Source organism: Perissodus microlepis, chromosome 11 (assembly GCF_051167445.1).
Source record: "Perissodus microlepis isolate ML-2025 ecotype Zambia chromosome 11, ASM5116744v1, whole genome shotgun sequence".
Classification (NCBI taxonomy): domain Eukaryota; kingdom Metazoa; phylum Chordata; class Actinopteri; order Cichliformes; family Cichlidae; genus Perissodus; species Perissodus microlepis.
Window position 1 is genome coordinate 35,639,858 of NC_140471.1, and position 18,941 is coordinate 35,658,798.

The window sequence follows — 18,941 nt, forward strand, 5'->3', positions numbered from 1 at the left end:
CATTTGGCAGACTTGCCTCCTGATGCAAGCACAAAGGAATTTGTGTTCTGAGTAAAGAGGTGATTTACAGTCACATGAAAAAAATATTTAATGGTATTTTTTAAAACACAGCCTAACATTTTCTTTGATAAAATGTACAGCAGAAGAAGAATCCACGTTTAGATTTGAATTCTTGTTCCGATTCCCGTTTTTCTTTTTCAGTAGATTTTTATTTTTTCGATGAGTCCAACCAGCTTCTGTTCACATCAAAGTAAAATTATTTCAAATTCCTAAAAAAAGGGAACGTAAACACAGACTTTCACAATAAAGTTTGAACACGGGTATGTGCATGACATCGAACTGCGCACACAAAGAAATGAGTCAGAGTTCCCCAACCAGCACCAGGGGAAACATGAACCGGCTCATTGGTTCCACAGACTGAAGCATGTGACTGGGATCCGTTTGGACACGACAGCTTTGACATATAATTATTAAAGAAAGAGAAGACAGCGACATGAAGTGATTAGAAAACAAATCGCGTCATAAAGCTGGAATGAAGGAATAAACAACATCTGAGACCTCAGCAGGATGTGGGTCAAATACTGAAGACAAAGATCAAATACAGAGTCGCCTGTTACAATAAATCACAGGTCGACTGAATGCTCACAGTAAATACACGAGACTCATCTCAGATACAAAGCCAGTCAGTTATGGAAAAGAACCTTTATTTTAATGTTATATTTATATATATGTTAAACAAAGTAAATTCTCTGCGTATTTCATCGTAAGAGAAAACACAACGTACGTGTAAAACATGAAATATCAAATGAGAAAACTCGGACTAACCTGTAAACATGTCACGCTACTTGCTGCAGACGTACGCGCCTCAGCTTTCAGGGGAAATACCAAAATTAAGAACACGTTATGGCTGATCAGCTGCCAAAGAGATGAAATCTGACAGTAGTAAAGGTAACAATACCGCCACCAAGGCCTCCGCTGTAATTACAACCGCAAGAAAAAAGTAACAGCTTCATGCCTGAATGAACGTGTCACGCTTACTTTACATAAGGCGGTAAAATCGAGCCCGGCACAAAGTCTCAGACGAAATCACCAGTTTAATGTTTATAAAGTCAGAGCGCTCACAGCACGGACACTGGGCCTCAGACCGAGCGATGCCGCCATCATTTCATCCCTTTTTGAAGAAAAATGTGAAATACTGAAAAATTATTGCCTCTAAGATGTGACCACTCCCGGAAAAATGAACTTTTTCATACCAAAAATATTGTTTAAAGTTCAGACCAAAATCATCGATTACGACTCGCAGATGCAGCGAACTGAGTGCAGAAATACAGAAGCGCTGGCGAGGACGCGTCCCGTCCACAGCAGACGAAACCTTTAGCGGTTTTTCACGCTGTCAGTGAGAGACGACGGGGTTAATGCTCCTGTGGGATTACACACGGCGCCCACTCAGAAACTGACTTCATCATCAGCGGCTGGGTTTCCAGGCTTCTGTGGGCGGTTTTAAATTAAGGCACATGGTGTTTCTGAAGAATGCTTTTTAAAGTTACTCGTGCTGTAACCGTCTACAGCTGCTGCGGTCACATCTGCCTGCTGTGAGCTCAAATACTTCCTGTACATCAGAGTGCAGCACACCTGGAGGAGCTCCCCCTGCACACCTGGAGGAGCTCCCCCTGCACACCTGGAGGAGCTCCAGCACCGAGCGCACAGAGCCGAGCTTCCACCAATCAAATCTGCATCAGGACAGGTTTTTATTTTCTTTGAGCCACTGAAACTCTGATTTTGGTTTTAAAAGCAGCGAGGAAACAAACCGATGAAGGCGGAGCAGACGAGCGTGTTTCCGGTCACACGCACGGTTAGTCGCGTCGTTTCCATCGCGCTACGTTCAGTCTCGCTGGGCTTTTCACACAAACTTACGACATCTGAAGACGGCCGCTTGCTACAGGAAACTGCGACGGGCAGTTTCTCCTTCATTTTATGTGTAAAGGTCATATAAGAACTATTGCTGAGGTCACTCGTACATTCATGGGTTAAAGAAGAAAAAGCAGCTGTGCAGAGTTGTCTTGGTCATTTAAAACCTCCTCAGTCATCGTCTCTCTTTTTCCTCTTTGGACCAGGACTTCCCTTTAGATCCAGAAAGTTTCTCAGTCTCTTTCTGAAGTCCTCGAGTTTGGATTCCGGTATTAACCCTTCTTCTTTCTCCAACTTTAAGTTCTCGTCTTCTCGGCCATGCTGCGATCTGCTTGCGTGTCCAGCGGCGGTTTGCGGGTTTGAGTTCGGTGCGGTGAGGAGTGAAGGATGGAGCTCCGAACTCAGAGTTTCCACCAACTTCATCCGGAAACTTTCCCGCAGTTTCTGCAACTCGTCGTCCTGAAAACAGCAGAGAGAAGGCAGAGTGACGGCTCGTCCTGCTGCTCAGTTATCTCAGCGAGTCTGCGCTGAAGCCGAGCGTCGGCAGCTCGGCGTCACTGAAAGAAGCCAAAGCTCGCGCGTCAGCTGCACAGCAAACATGGCTGCAGGCAGTGAAATCAGCCCTAAATTCTGATTATTTATTTTCAAATTATACGTCCAACATCTTCAGACGAGAAACACCTGTGAGGACGAGAAAGGAAGCCGGAGCATCGACTCCACACTCACATACAGCAGTGCTCGATGAGGTCGAGAATAATTAGACGACACTAGCGGACAGGTATCACCTGAACAGGTAAGACTGACTCCAGGTCATTTTCCTGCTCTCTCTTTAAACTCGGGGAACTAACAGTAGCAGCAGGTTAACAGGAAGCACGGCTTTCGCAGCCGCTAAAAAGGCGCCATATCCTTCAGGTTTCTTCGACGTTTCAGGGACAGGTGCCGCGGGGTGAGGGGCGGGGAACAGCTGATCAGGACCACAGACTCTCACATCCACAGCACAACTCTGCTGCTCTTATCACCGAGGCAACGCCACTCAGGCTTCATGGTAAAACTCTGCCTCCTAGTGGTGAAAGTTTAAGGTACAGTTTTAAAACAAATATCTGCTTAAAAAAGTTGGACTTTATGAAGGCGAGCCATATTTTACTTTGTGTTCTTATAACTGAGCAGCTGTGCTCACAAGCACAAACAGCCCTTTAGAGACCTGGATTATTATTATTATTATTCTTAATGGAATAATTAATGTGTTTCATTCATCCGGTATTTTAATTTCATGATAGTATCAAAAAAGTACAGTTTAACACCGTCTCATTAATTCATTAAAGAGAGAAAAACAGTTCATCGGGCTCTGTGTTTGACTCCACCTGCTCCGTGCGTACCTGAGAGGCGTCTTTAAACAGAGTCCACATGTCAGAGACGAGCTCCGCGGCCGTTTGATACGGAGGAGGCCGGCGGAGGGTCAGGCGGTCCGATATCGACTTCAGCCGAGACAAACCGCCAAACTGAAGAGAAGAAAACAAAGTCTTCATCGCTGTGACCTGACCAGGCTGCAGGAGCGCCACCTGCTGGTTCAACGACAGCTACAGGAGACCCTTTATTTTGCATTTCCAGGTTTATTTTCATTCATGCACCTTTTATGAAGTGTATAAACTTGTTAGCTGCTAAAAGCTTCTACTCTGACTGGAGCTTTGTTCAGACTGACCTGAGAGCACCGACTGCAGACTTCAACCTTCAGATGCAGAACGAGACTCTCGCACCTCTGAAAAACAAAAACAGACATAACACACAAAACTTTAGAAGAAAATCTACCACAAACTGATGGAGACAAGAGTCACTTTGTGAAGTGAGGTTCATGAGTAAGCGTTTGTGAGCAGACGCTGACCCTGAGGCTCTGCAGACTGAGGCTGGTATGCTGAAGTCTCTCGGTGCTGTAGGGGTCCGACGGGTCTGACAGGTTCTGACATAATGAACAGGCCCACTCTGACCTGCAGGACAAGGACAAACAGCAGAGGTCACTTCACTGTGTGATGTTACTGACACTCATAGTATGCACTTCCTGCAGAGGTTTCATAATAAAAGTAAATCAGGAAAGAGTTGAGTTTTATTCATAATAACGTAAAATGAAAAAAAAACAAAAAACTTTTTGAATAGGCTTCAGATTGATTTGTAATCCAATGGTCACACATCAGTGGACTTCCGTCATCTTAAAGAAGCAAAAGGATAAAAATTATTTTTCTTACCAAAAGTCGAGTCCAACTGGGGGGACGTGGCAGTCTCTGTGGTATCCTCGACCGCAGGCTGAGCAGATGATCGAAGTGCCGGGTGATGCACAAACCGAGCAGGCAAGAATCTCCAGGGTTATTGGAGAGTCTGGAGACGATTCCGGCTTCATGAAATCCCCTTTGTCAGCCGGCACGTCTTCGGCATCGGACTGTAACGGAGCACAACGACAACAGTCTCTTAAAGCTGACCGGTTCATTTTATAATCCAACTTTATTAAGTTTGCCTGGATTACAGATCGTGTTTCACAAGTGCATCCTACCTGACAGTCGTCGCTCATTTCCTCCAGGTAAATCTCATCTTCAGTCTCTCCAGGTAACAGACGAAAACTGGGAAGGGACCGTCCAAATCTTGGTAGGGACACAGGCAGTCTCAACACAGACACTTTGGGCTGCCACCGACTCAGACTGAAGTCCTCCTGTCCAATCACGGCGCTCAGCTCTTCGATGTCCTTGTCAGGAGTTACCAGTGTTGGTACGTCGTCTTTTGGCTCGAGGGCGTTCGGTTTTGCTTCGTCAGAGACACAAGTGGCGTGCTCGGTTTCTTTCGTTTCCTGGACCTCCTCAGTATCTTGTATAGTGTTATCACAGCGAGGGTCAACCACCAAGCCCTCCACGGGAACCTGCTGAGTCTGTTCCTGAGGGGAGGGGGGATGAAGTGTGCTGTCGAGTTCCTGAAGCGAGGACAAAGGGCTGCTGGGTAAAGCCGGGCTCGTATCCTCCATGGTTTGCTGCTCTGATGGTAACGTGTCGCTCGGTCCGTCGCAGCTAGAGTTTCCCGCAGAAGTCTCTGGACTCACTTCTGTGATGGTGCTTTCCTCGAGGCCGCTTAGTTTCTGCGCCGAGGCCGGATGGAAAGCACGATGATCAGGCAGCCTGATGAGAGCAGTCTCGTTGAGCAGCACCTGACACATACTCTGAGTGTTGGTCAGCATGACGATGGTGGGCTGGTTCCAGTGAGGACCAGCGGTTTGGTTCAGAACCTGCAGTGGTTGGACGGGTTTAAGTGAGGATAGAAACTGACCCGCCGACAGGGGGAACGTGGAGCCGGCAGGCAGCATGCTGAGAACAACTGAGGAACGGGAGGCGTCAGTTTTGGGGAGGAACAAATAGCTGGGAGATGAACAACTGGTGGCGGAGGAGGGAGAACTGATGAAGGACGACAAGGTTGGAGTGAGAGAGGGAGCGAAGATCTGTGACGTACTGAGACTGCTGACTGGAAAAAGCGAGTGAGACGTGTGGAGCAGCGAGCTGCGCGTCGCTGTGGAACAGGTGGTGCTGGGCGGGGTGGCAGAGGAGGAGTATACGAAAGCTACAGAGGACGAAGTGGACGAGGAATTCCAAAGACATGAAGGAATGCTGACGGGAACAGGCGAGGCAGCGTTACTGCTGGTCAGAACAGCAAAGGTGGATGTGGGTGGGCTGGTGGAGGAGGAGTTTATGGTTGTCGAGGAGGTGGTGGTGGCATTAGAGTTGACTGGAACAAGTAGGTTAGTATTACTGAAGTTACTTGTTTGGGGGAGGAGGCACCAGGAGGACACGGGACAGGCGGAGTTTAATGTGGAGGAGGTGGCTGGAGAACCAGCCAACACCATACTCGAATGTGTAACAAGAGGTTTGAACTGATTCGGAGAGGCGCTCAGCGAGTTAGAAATCTGAGCAGGTGGGCAGGTGGAAGAGACGGTTGGAGGAGAAACAGACGAGGGGCAGGCGGAGGAGGAAAGACGAAGATTAGACTGATCGTAGGACAAGAGCCACGCCGAAGGGCGACATGTGGAACTATCTGGAACAACCAGGTTAGTGACACGGCTGTCGAGAGTCTGGAAAACAGACGCGGTGGTGGCTGCTGGACAGGTGGAGGTGGAAAGAGGGGTGGATAAGGAGGAGCAGGGAAACGCAGGCAACTGATTGGTTAAATGTGGTGACGAGAAGCTACTGATGGTAACAGGTGTGTCGGGGGAGGTGTTGGTTTGAGTGATGGAGCCGGTGAACACTGGATTGGTGGAAGTGGAAGGAGTATAAGAGGAGGAGGAGGAGTGGGGAAACATGGAGGTTGTGGAGGATGGAGGAATAGTGGGCTGACTGGACACAAGTGCTGACAGACTGGGACGGGTGGAGATGGAAGGAGTGATGGAGGAGGGAAACATGGCGGTCGTGGAGGACAGAGGAACGCTGGACTGAGCAGACACAGACGTTGATGGTGGAGGGAGAACACTGGTGGTAGCTGGTGGGTTACAGTTCATAGCTTTGCCAGTTTGGGGGGTGCTGTCAGTGGGCAATGGAAAGGTGGAGGTGTGAGCAGGAGGAGTAATGGAAGTGGAGGAGCTGGATAAGAGCGTGCACAAAGGAGAGGCACGGCTGGTTGGAGCGCCTGGGGCATTACAGGATGGGGGGAGGGGCCAGTTGGAGTTTGCAGGAGAGGTGGTGGTTGGAGGGGGAGCATGACTCAACTGACCCGATGGGGAACTCGAGGGCGGAGATCGAGGATTGACCGAATCCTGAGCGCCAACCTGATTGTGAGTGAGGAGATTATAAAGGGTTAGGTTGGGCGAAAATTTGCAAAAGGCCGAAGATGAACTCGACTGTGAGGATGAAGAAGGTGTAGCAGCACAGTCATTAGGAACAGGTGTAGCACTGGAACCGGCCGTCTCAGTTTGGGGGCCGGGGGATACCAGACAGGTGGAGGGAGACTTGAAAGAAGTGGAGTCTCTTCCATGTTTGGGGGCAGATGAGGATGTAAACGACAGATGAAGCGAATGAGAAGCAGAGGCGCTGTCCATCACGGTGCTGGAGATGGGGTTGCAGGTGGAGGTGGGAGGAGGGGCAGCAGGAGTCGCCGGAGCTCCTGTGTTTTTATCCAAGGTTGGTGGCACAGCGAAAGGGATCCACGAAACATGAAGGTTACCTGGAAACCGAAACAATGGAGGAAGAGGAGATGGAGGAGGAGGGTGCAGCAATTATTTTCTCTCGATTAAACTACATCCAAACTCAAACAGCATCAACATGAACTCTGAGCTCGTGGACAGAACGAACACATAAAATGATTCGGTTTGGTTTCCACACGTACGGCCGAGCGTCCGCTGCAAAGCTGAAGACACAACATAAACAAACAGATACACGAGCGGACTTACAAAGCTCAGAGAGGGTTTCCTCGTAACCCAACTTGGTAATGAGCTTCACTTCAGGCATTTTCAGAGGGGGGTCTGAGTCCTGATCTAGAAGCTCCTTCATTTGGGTTTTAATCTGGAAGAGAAAACAAAGCAAGGATAAAATGGTAGGTTCACCGTCTACTAGGGCTGCTCAATTAATCGAGTTTTAATCTCGATTACGATCTGGGCTTTCAACGATCATTAAAAATGACTGAGCCGATTATTAGCCCCTCCCTCGTGCTTTACTCTCGCGCTGCTCCGTGTGGCAAATCGAGCGCACCTCTCTGCGTTTCGAACACGCGTCACAACAATTAAGAGCAGCGGTCCCCAACCTTTTTTGCGCCACGGACCGGTTTATGCCCGACAATATTTTCACGGACCGGCCTTTAAGGTGTCGCGGATAAATACAACAAAATAAAACTAGTACCGGTACCGAAAAAAGAAAATCTATTCATAACACACGTGAAAAGACCCAGGAAAACCGAGTAAACGATAAAACGATAACAAAATAACGCTGAAAACTGATAAAAACCCTGAAAACTATACATTTCACACCTGAGCTTCAACTCTCGCGGCCCGGTACCAAACGACTCACGGACCGGTACCGGTCCGAGGCCCGGGGGTTGGGGACCGCTGATTAAGAGGACCCGAGGGAAGCTCGGAAAGCTAAGCAGAAGTTATTTGGAGAGGAGAGCGACTGCCGTTGGTTGAAAAGAGAGGTAAAAAACTTCAGTGGTGTGGAAACATTATGGGTTCGCGGAGTCAGACGTGGATCAAGTAGACATAGTGTGTAAACTTTGCTACGGTGTCGTAGCTGCACCACAGAGCAACACTGCAAAGTTCACTAAACACAGATGTTTACATTTTTCATTTATTTTTTATATTGCAAACATTTGCACTGTTATCAGTATTTGCACTATTTTATATTATTTTTGACAATCTTTAAAGTCATTATTCAACACATTGTTATTGTTAAATAAATATCGTCAAATAATCGAGATCTCAATTTCAGTGAAAATAATCGTGATCATCATTTTTGCCATAATCGAGCAGCCCTACCGACTACGCTCTACATCACCAGATTAACGTTTTCTGCAGAACTTCTGTTTGTTTGCAACAGTGTTGTGTTTTGTTTTCAAAGATTTTTATAAACAATGATTATCTGATAATGTCTATGATTGGGGGACGGATCCCTGTGCATGATGTGCGAAACGTCCCTTTTTAGGGGTTTTAATCTTTGTTGAGCCAGCTAAGGAAGGAAAGCCTGGCTTTGACGGACTTTAGTCCAACTCTGTGGGGACGTACCAGTGAGGACTGGCTCCTCCCACAGTTTCACATCTACAGCAGACATTAGTGAAGACAGGCAACATCCATGAACATGGAAACAACTCCAGTCTCTGTCTTTGCTTCTAATTGTTGTTGTTAGATTTCTGTCATGACTGTTCATGTATGATTTACATGTTTAAACGTCTCTATCGCTCTGTAAAGACTTCAATATTCAATATTAGTCACACAGCATTTTGAGAGTCAGTGTGCCTCGCATGTTTTCATATTATGCTATGATGAGTACAGCCGCAGTGTGTCTGTCACATCTCTGTGTACCTGTGCGGTGTGTGAGAGCAGGGTCGGCAGGTCGGTGAGATTTCGGGCTTTTTCGAGCGTTTCCTTCATGGACATTTGGCTCTGCTGCAGCTGCTTCATCTTCACCATCCTCCCCTGAATCTGCTCACATTCCAGCTCATACACCTTCTACACACACACACACACACACACACACACACACACGTTTTAATCATTTTTTAGGCGCTCCATTTTTTTGTATTTTACCAGAAACGTTGGCGTGCGAGGCTGAGTGAGCACAGACGTTTGATACCGAGAGCAGCAGCAGATAAGACTCAAGGCTACGCTGAGGAGTGAAACTCACTGAGCTCACTGCAACAACTTCAGAGCACAGACTGAAAGACTTCTAAGAAACATCCCTCAGCAAGAAGAAAAATCTGTTCATAAATCCGGTTCCTATTTTGAGAAAAGATTTGCGTCACTTTCTAACAAATGAGAAATGTGCACTTGAAGCCGAGGCAGCGGATCAACTCCGGCTGAAGAAAACAAAGACTTTTAGATACAGACGGGGACACTGCAGAGAGAAACAGGAAATGACATCAGCCTGCTAGATAGTCAACAATATTTAAAACAGCTGATGGATGTTACCTGTACGTCTTTGAGGAGTGACACCATTTTCGCTTTCAGAAGTTTAGCAAACGCGACGAATCCCGCCTGCAGCTCGGTCCTCAGACGAGACTCTGTTTGCTCGATGCTCTGCAGCCTGAAACACAGCAGAAGCACGAGGCGGGGTTATTTTCCAGAAAGTCCTCAGACGGGACAGCGAGCACCTGAGGAAGGTTCAAGTTATTAATACTAAGTAGGAATGAGGTGGCGACCTTCACCGCGTGGAGACTCAAAACGTAACACAAATTCTCTGAATGTTTCCAAACATGAAGATAACGAGTAAAAGTCTGCGTGAGGATTCCCAGCAGTGCGGAGTCTGACAGTGGGAGCGTTTCACGTTAACGAGCAATAACGACTTCAAACCCAACGCAGTATCGTGATGGGAGATCAGGAGGAGGCCCTGCAGCCGGTGGCGAGTGATACTTTGATCCTTTCCTGCTCCATGTTTGAGACGTCACAGGTCAGGATGTTTATCAAGCCACGCTGCACACTTTCCAAGGGCAGCCACACATTATTCCCATCCATCCATGCTCTTCTGCTTATCGTTTTCAGGGTCACGGGGGGGGGGTGGAGCCTACCCCGCAGAGTACACCCTGGACAGGTCGCCGGTCTGTCGCAGGGCCAACACGTAGAGACTGACAACCATTCACACTCACACACAGTATTTACGTTTAAGAGTATTTCCAGTGCCACTGAGTAAATTTAAATGGGTTTTTTTTGCCCTCTGTGTCAGATTTCAGGCCCACAAATGATTTGACCAACACAGAATTTAACTGAGCGTACAGAGACGGTGTTTTTGTGTTGGCCGGTCTGCCCACAGTTAAAGACACCCGCTCTGCTGCTCCTCTGTACATTTACTCATAATCTGCTAAACGAAAACAAATTTAAGAAGATTAAAAACACTCGAGCTGCTGATATACATTTCTGTGGAGTAACGACTCAATAAGGCGAAAAGGATTTATTCTGCTGATGAGCCGTCGTCTTTTCAGGAAGTAAACAGTGAAATGATCAGCCGTACCTGGTCTCCATGTCCTGCAGACTCCGCCTCACCGTGTCCTCCTGCCTCTTCGTGGCATGAACGTACACGTCCAGCTGCTTCTTCAGGCTGACCACCGCCTCACTGACAAAGCGGTACCTGGAAACAAAAGCAGCTCACGGCTCAGTGTGCCGGCTCACGTCTGCACTACAACCACTTTAACCTCTTAAGCCCCAAGGGGGTTTCTGAGCTTCCTGCTCGAAAATGTAATGCCCAAATTTAATTGATTATTTCTCTGCAATTACAAACTCTGTCCTTACAATCTTGGTATCAAAATAAAGCTAACACTTGTGAAATTTCATCAGAGGTGTAAATATCGAAGCAGATATTACTGTGTCAAAGTTACTGAGACTGGAACACAGAAAAAGTAATTTTTAATTTTTAGCATATAACCCTTTTAAAAATATGCCTCAGATCACATTTGGTTCCAGAAATTCAGTAACCAACATATAAACATCATCTGTGCAAAGATTTATGTTTCTAAAGTGAAACAGTGAAAAATTACAGCCCTGTCAATACATGAATATCCAGACGTTGTACAAAAATGTCCAATTTTGGCACACAATTGGACACCATGCCAGTTGATTTTTTAGGTATTAAAGAGCAGAAATTAATAAATTTTATTAACAGGCCTAAAAATGCTTTTTTTAAAATATATTTTTGAAGAATTCACCACACATTTACATGGTAATGGCCCTTTTCTGCCGTGTGCATGGAGCGTTTAATAGGTCTCTGGCCCTTTAAACTCTGAGGGGCTGTAACTTTGGTTTCTTTTGGTCAATTTGCATGATGACAGCTCTTTTTAATCGTTTGAGCCAATAGAATCACAGTAACGATGCCACGTTCACGTCACTTCAACCAATCAGACGTTGCAATGCCAAAACCCACGTGGGCCCAAATTTGCTGCTTGTGGCTTCTGTCCAGTCACGTGTCTGTAGGTGGGTCTAAAATGGACGTTGTTGACGGAAAACGGCTCTGATGCAGCTAGGTAGGCATGGTAACTACTGGTAATCACGTGGCTACCGGCGAAAATAACAGCGGAAATCGGGACGGTAAGCCAATCTCTGTCTTAGCGCATTTGCGCCGCTGTGTGTTTTTGTCGTCTTCTTTTGCGGCTCATTCAGTGAATTTTGGTCTGATCGTGGCGAAGCTTGGTGTTTGGAGTCAGTGATAGCCCTGGAAGCTAACCAGCCTATCTTTAGCCGGTTACATGAAGTCTGGAGAATTTCTGGTTCGGTTTTGTTTGTTTAGCGGTCTTCTGCGCATTTACGTAACTGCTCGTTTAATCATGGCTTGTTTTCGGTGTGTTTGGTGGTTGTAGAAATGGTTTATATGACATTTTAGCTGAGATTCAGAGGTTTCTGTGGACACCACACGTCTGGACTTATATTTCTCACCCCGCGTTATAACCGATTAAACGTGATCTCCTCCTTTTTGCCCCGGTACCGGGGGCGTGGGGCTTGAGTGGTTTTAACTCGAGAACGCGTCCGACCCGGCTCACCTGTGGTTCATGTGAGTCGTCAGCTGACAGTCTCTGCAGGTGAGCTGCTTACAGGTGAAGCAGATGAGTTTGAGTGGCTCAGATGGGTGGAGTCTGCAGAACTTGGTGGGAGAAGACAAGATGTTTCCTGAAGAGACACACACACACACACACACACACTATCACTTAGTTTGCTCAATAACTGTGATCTCGATGATTACTATAATATAACAGGTTGTAACAGAAACCGTCTCTGGACCGAGCGCTCTCTAACAGACCTGAAACAAAGTATGAAAATAAAGTAAAATATGTAACAATGTAGTACAAATACTGAGTGTACTGTGTTTGATATTATCTGCGGGACTTTCCCTTCGTTTCCGCGTGTTGGGCTCGGAGCTCAGTGGAAGTTTGGCAGGTGAGGGAGACGCTGGAGTCCTGACACGCTAATGGTGTAAACAAAGAAGCTGGAAAGTACCAGTGTTTCTGAGCTGAACACTGCAGAGACAGGCTGGGCTTAGCAGACCACTCCCCATTAAAGCGAGTTCTACAGCTTGACCCGTCGGGTCAAAAAGACTAAACTCTGTCTGGCTGTTTGAGGATTCAGTTCTTCAAAAATAAATAAAAATAGTGGACTGAAGCGCCTCTGGCTGCTCCTGCTGTTGGAACCATCACATCCTGTTTCATTTGTATCAAACTCCAATTCATGAACCAAATACTTCACAAGTTGTGGCTTACACACACTCGGATGTGCTTCTACACTTTTACAACATATAAGATCTTTTTGAAGCTCGTCACTAAGTCAAAGGTCAACAGCGACGGTCAGCTGACAGCAGAGAGCCGTTTCTCTCCAACAGAATCTGGATCTGGGTGTGGGTGGGTTTTTTTTACCTTCTGGCGGGTGATGGAGCAGCCTGTGTGATCTGGTCACCGTGACTCTGCGATGCGCCGACACACAGACGCCGCACAGAGCTTCATTACAGTCGAGACACCAACATGTGGCGGAGGCTGCGTCGCAGTTGCTGCACTGAGGAGATGAGAAGGCGGAGACGTTCACAGGTGAGACCGAACTCCAGCTGAAGGTCTTTTCTTTTATCAGTCTATTTAAATGCCATAAAAACCACACAAATTCACGTTTCCTGCACGTACGGACCACGGGAGATCCTGAAAGTGTGTCACAAGACACAGAATGGTCTTCATAGGGCTCGTGGTGTCTTCACCAGCCTCACAGTGTTCTTTGTGCATGCAAACACACACTCACACACGTTTTCCACATGCTTGACTTTTTGACTTTTGTTGCCATGATGCCAGGTATCTCAATGAGACTTTTTACCTGGATAAATAAAGGACTAATAATAATAAAATGCTGCTGCAGGATCATATGTGAATATTCTTTGGTTAAAAAGCTCAAAGCAGGAGATCCTGGTGGTGAGGTACAGATAAATAAAATAAGGTTTGCTGGAGGTTCCCACGCCACCGTCTGAGTTACCTGCTGACTCAGGTTGTCTCCTGGTGCTCCTGTCGCTTCCATGTTGCTCAGCACAGTTGCTTCCTGAAAGACAGAGAAGCTGATGAAGTCCTGCAGCTATGATGAGAACATTTGTGGCGCTGGTGATGTGCCAATCTAATATGTGAATCAATAATCAGTCTGATCCTGACACAAAAAGCTAGATCTGACATTGGTGACATGGTTCCCCTTTACTTTATCAGGCGACAGCAGCAGCTAGTGGGAGCGCTAACAGAGGAAGTGATCCAAAGAAGCAGGTTCAACAAACTCTAAAATCAGAAACTCTTTGTTTTTGGTTCCAGAAAGGCTGATCACAGATTATGTGCATGAGTAAAGAAAGTCATCATCAGTGGAGCTCTGATCCCAGGATTCTCCACAGCAAAGAGTAAATAAGGAGCGGAGCCTCCATGTTAGTCTTTGGACACATTAGTGCGCACCGTGATGTTCATCTTAATCAGGACGGGCTCACGTTAATGAGCTCGGGTCACTCTCTCATCATCATAAACATCCGCAACAGTTTACCAGTGTTTCAGTTTCTTAATAAAGTTCAGTAAAGATTTCATGTTGCCGACGGACGCCACAGGCTGTTTTTATAACACACCGTCTTTACTGTTTTATAACTTTATCTCATTTCAGCCTTCAGTGACAGACGGCGGCTTTCTCACAGACACGTGTCTGTAACTGAAAAAAAAACAATTTGAATTTAAAGTTTTGTCTGTAAAGACAAACAAGCTGTAGGGAATTTAAAATTAATGTCTACATGTTGGTAATTTACATTTGAAATAGTTCAGCACAGTTTTGGAAGGGTGGTCTCGTTAAATACGAACAGCTTACAGATCGTGGACAGAATAACAGTACGATCAGCTGTGATCAGATCCTGATCAGATATCATTCAACTGGATCCAGGTTGGAGTCTCCTGCCGTGTCGTCGGACCTACTGAGACTGATTTATGTGATTTATATTAATTTAAGAGTCTGAATCTTTCAAAATGTTGAATTTATGAACAAATCGATACAAAATGTGAACACAGTGAAACTCACTTTAATCAAATTTCAGCCTCATCTTCACTCAGTGACTCAGGTCGTCCAAAGGGGGCACAGATATACGTATATATACCCTCACTGTGTTTACAGCCCCTTACTGCACTTTAAGAAAATCTTCCAAGTGAACAGACTAAGCTCAGACAGTCTGTTACCATGGCAACTGACTCAGAGTTCAAGTTCACTCTCTTTAACAGTAAACCTGAGTTTCCCTCATCTAAGAGCTGCTATTAACGGTATTTGTAGTTTGAACGCTGATCATGAGTCTGAGCTCATTTTTGTGCGATGGTGCCGTTTTGTTGGTCACACAGCTGCAGCGTTCGTGCAGTCACGTGGAGGACAGCGCAAAGGTTTCTGACTGAAACGCTGCTGCAGATGGACAGAAACAACTTTCTGGGAAACATCGTGCATTACGTCAGAGTCTGACCACGCAGCTGTTGTAATAAAAGTCCATATGTGGCCTCTGCGGGCCCTCCAGAGCTGAGTCCACATACTACAGTAACCACGCTGTCACAGAAACAACCGCAACTCAGCGTGTCTCCTCTGAGCCACATCTGACACTGGGCTTCGTGGGTTTGTCACCCTCAAGTCCACCCTCACGGTAAAAACCGTTAGAGCCACACATAAAACACACGCAGGCGTGTCTGTGGAGGCTCTCGGTCATCCAGGTCATGGAAGTTTCACCTCTCATCAGTCCTACAGTTACAGGGTTTAGCGTGTCTCCACTAGTCACGTCACAGAGCGCGTGCCTGAGGGCCAACGTGAGCCGAACATCATGTAAACACAGAGGAGCGTCCCAAACACCGCCATGACGTCATCGCGCGGGAAATGGAGTTTTTGCTTCCCACGGTCGCCAAGTGCTGGCTCGGGGCGTGGTCTGACGAGTGGCGCCGCGATTTGGCGCTGTGTAAATAAACCTGAGCTGAGCTAGACCCGGACCCGAAACGCCGCTAAGGGGGCCGAGAGCCCCGTGTCAGAGACCAGCTCCGACACCGGGGGTTCAGCCGAGAGGTTATGGACTCACCGTCACCGTCCGCTCCATCCACAGACACGCACACCGTCGACATTCACGGTAACACGAGTCCTCCCGGTTTAGCCTGGAGCCGCTAAGACAACCACAACGACGGAACCAACAAGAACCGTTACGAACACAACACAAATATAACTTCCGTCCCGCTTCTTCTTCTGGTCCGTGCAGGTGACGTCCCGACTGTGAGCGTATTACCGCCACCTGCTGGTCGTCACCGGAAACCTGTGGTATTTACAGACCTGCTGCAGGTTTGGGAAACAGCGGAGCGTCAGTGACAGGAAACACATTTATACACTTATCGACCACTTTGTTAGGTACACCTCGCTGCGAGTCCCTCACTAATATAAGGAAACACATTAGACATAAAAACACGTCATAAACATCAACCATCCCCTCTGTCCCGTTGTGTTGTTGTTGTATTCATGGTGCTGGAAACCTTCCTCGGAGACGTGGGTCCCCCACATCCCGGAGGTGCGCTGCTGGACTGAGATCAGGTGACTGTGGACCTTTCAACAGGTCAGTTTGCCCTTGTCTACATGCCTGAATACACTGAGCTGCTGCCACGTGATTGGCTGGTTACATAATCAGGGCTCAACAGGTGTACCTAACAAAGTGTCCAGTGAGTGAATATATTGGATTTTAAATATATTTTATTTTGTTAATATATATATTTACCTATTTAAATGTATTATTATTTAAATACATTTGAGATGTTAACATGTTTTGAAAGTAATTTTATGTATTACTCATAAGATAATTAGCAAATTAGTAAAATAGAGTTTATTACTGGGAAATCGAGGTGGATAAGAAAGAAAAGAAGGGGCGTGTCCTGTCTGTTTTCACTGTATCACTTCGCACCAAATGCAAAGATGCTAAAAACATAATTTTTTTAAAAAAGATATCCTGATGTTACAACAAAACCGTGTCGGGCTGTGTCCTCAGTCTGCTGGTTACTGATTTGTTTCTATAACAAGTTGAGCTTTTCTGCTCTTTCCAGAATTATAATAATTACAGCGTCACTCAAATAAGACTGAGATGGTGAAGCAGCCATGCAAACACACAAAACTCTGCTTCAGATTCAAATGAAGACACAAACCTGAGACCTGATGCAGCAGACGTGTTCAAGGTTTGATGCTGTGAGAAAAGCTTTATTACACTTACAGACTAAAAGTGCAGAAGAAGGTCAGAGAGGATGAATGCACGAGCACAGCTTACAGGGTATCACCTCAGTCTGGTTTCATGGTTTCACACTTCATTCACTCACCATGTGGTGGTTGATGGAGGTCAGTCTGAGGACTCTTTGCTTCTCAAATGAATTTGAATAAGGCAGATTTTTGCATAAAGAAAAGACTCCTGATATCTTTAACCAAATAAACCTTAATGAGCACTTACCTTCCCTGATACTACATCTAGATTTACATAAATTACGATGACCTTCTGACAGAGGAGCAGATGTTTATTATCTGGACGATTTTAACTGTTTCCAGTTCAGCAGACTGGATGCTTCTCTTCATGTCAGCCGTTTTATACATTTTGTGGCTCTATGAAGACAAGCTCACTAGAAAGAGAAGTGAGATGAAATATTCACTGATTCAGTCATTTATCAGACAGTCATTTAGCATCTTCTTGTAGCCATGGAAACGATGTGCGTCATAATTGATATTGTAGGACTCACTGGGTTCATCAGTTGCATAAAGCACAGAAACATGTGTCTCTCTTCCATAATGCAGCTGCTATCAGGCTCGGTACACAAACCTGAGCAACAGCATGAAGGTCGCCGCTCTGCTGGCATCAAACGCCTCTGATGAGGTCACCGTGCATGGAAATGGTTTGAACAGCAGCGGGTGTGGTCAGATGGCAGCAGTACCCAGCACAGACAGTGGAGGTCGTGCTGGTCTGAAGCGAATCGTACCGATGGCGCAAACGTCAGGTAGATATGTAAAAATTGTGTGTTTCTGTCCTGTGTACTGTTTGTTTGTATATGTGTCTTTCTTGCTGCTTTTACACCCAAATTTCCCCTTGTGGGACAATTAAAGGATTATTCTATTCTATTCTATTCTATTCTATTCTAAATGGTTCAAACGGCCCTTCATCACTCCGTCTGTGAGAGCGAGCACTGTGATGGTTTAGTCTGCACACTAGGACGGGATCAATGATTTATTCCCTGATTTTTTATTTTAGGTTACAAGCTGTAAAAATTCAGTGTTTGTCTGGATTTAAAATAATGTTACAGTCAAACAAAATGTTAGAGCTATGGACAGAGTGCAGAACATGAATAATCAGTCTGTCTATGAGAGGTAACAGAGAACATGATAAACTATGTACTCGTGTTAAACTCACGTTGATGATTGGGAGTCACTGGTCTTCTATCCACTGACACCAAACACCTGTTCTGTATGGACCGCTAACCCTCACTGGTCTCATTGCTCTCCCGACTCTGTGATTAAACTCCAGGTCTGCTCTGCTCCAGCGCCTGTCTCTTCCAACAAAGGAATCTCTGGATTTATTTCTGGGAATAAACTGTTCAAATACTGTGCGATCATCATCTGTTTTTAGGTTTAGGTATACTTTAAATACGACAAAGCTGTGTTTCTGTGCTTTTTCCATGAACATTTGGACTCATGGTTGCTGGTTATTATCAACTAACTGTATTTTTTTATCTCTTTCAGAAAAATCGAACCCATTAAAGCTGTAATTCTCATGCTATCAGCTTAATGCATGATTAAAAAAGATATTTAGCAACAGTAACAGATTTTCCTTTTTTGGTTATCCGAGGGTTTGAGTAAAGAGGTGATCGTATACAAGTCCTCACTGTGTTTCTGTATGTAGCCGGTGTCCACACAAGAAAAGATCAGAGCAACAGAGGCTCCATGTAAACATATTACTCAGTTATATGTGAGGGGGCAACAAATCATTAATAAACTGGTTTAAATACATCATATAAAGTATAACTGTTTTCCTGATCTGACTGGAATTTGATGGAGAAAGTGCAGCTTCAGGTTGTTTAGTTCAAATTTAATTGTTAATAACTGAGTGAAACTGGATACATCCATGAAGCATTTTCTCTTATCTTCTTGCTGAATGATGACATATGGACCTTTGTTGAGTCCAAGCTTCAGATGAGTTCATTTTAAACATTTTAAACATTCTTCAGTCTCCCCAGCATTTTATTGCCAACTCATATACAGCTCCTCTTTAAGTTAAATAAATTCCTCATTTATTGAAGCGGGGACAGGTTTCTGTTCAGCAGTCAGACCGTCAGAGTCAGAGCTGCGTCACATTTCTTTGTAA

General features: G+C 45.8%; 1 protein-coding gene across 3 annotated transcripts; it reads right to left on the bottom strand.

The window, feature by feature from the left end:
• Window positions 1–63: 63 nt before the first annotated feature.
• Window positions 64–16,189, bottom strand: trim33l (tripartite motif containing 33, like). 3 transcript variants are annotated; one of them, XM_084944442.1, is made up of 14 exons: window positions 15,645–16,189; window positions 13,562–13,624; window positions 12,964–13,099; window positions 12,097–12,223; window positions 10,578–10,694; window positions 9,542–9,656; window positions 8,936–9,082; window positions 7,316–7,427; window positions 4,448–7,089; window positions 4,146–4,336; window positions 3,788–3,890; window positions 3,608–3,664; window positions 3,285–3,467; window positions 64–2,367 (listed from the first exon to the last, which is right to left on the bottom strand). In XM_084944442.1, exons 1-14 carry the CDS (start codon window positions 15,660–15,662, stop codon window positions 2,080–2,082), a joined length of 4,299 nt encoding a protein of 1,432 aa, XP_084800568.1. In that variant the 5' UTR covers window positions 15,663–16,189; the 3' UTR covers window positions 64–2,079. The 3 variants fall into 3 exon arrangements, with proteins under 3 accessions (XP_084800568.1, XP_084800567.1, XP_084800569.1); XM_084944441.1 differs by having other exon boundaries at window positions 3,285–3,485; XM_084944443.1 differs by having other exon boundaries at window positions 3,285–3,407; window positions 15,645–16,188.
• Between the last annotated feature and the right edge of the window lie 2,752 nt (window positions 16,190–18,941).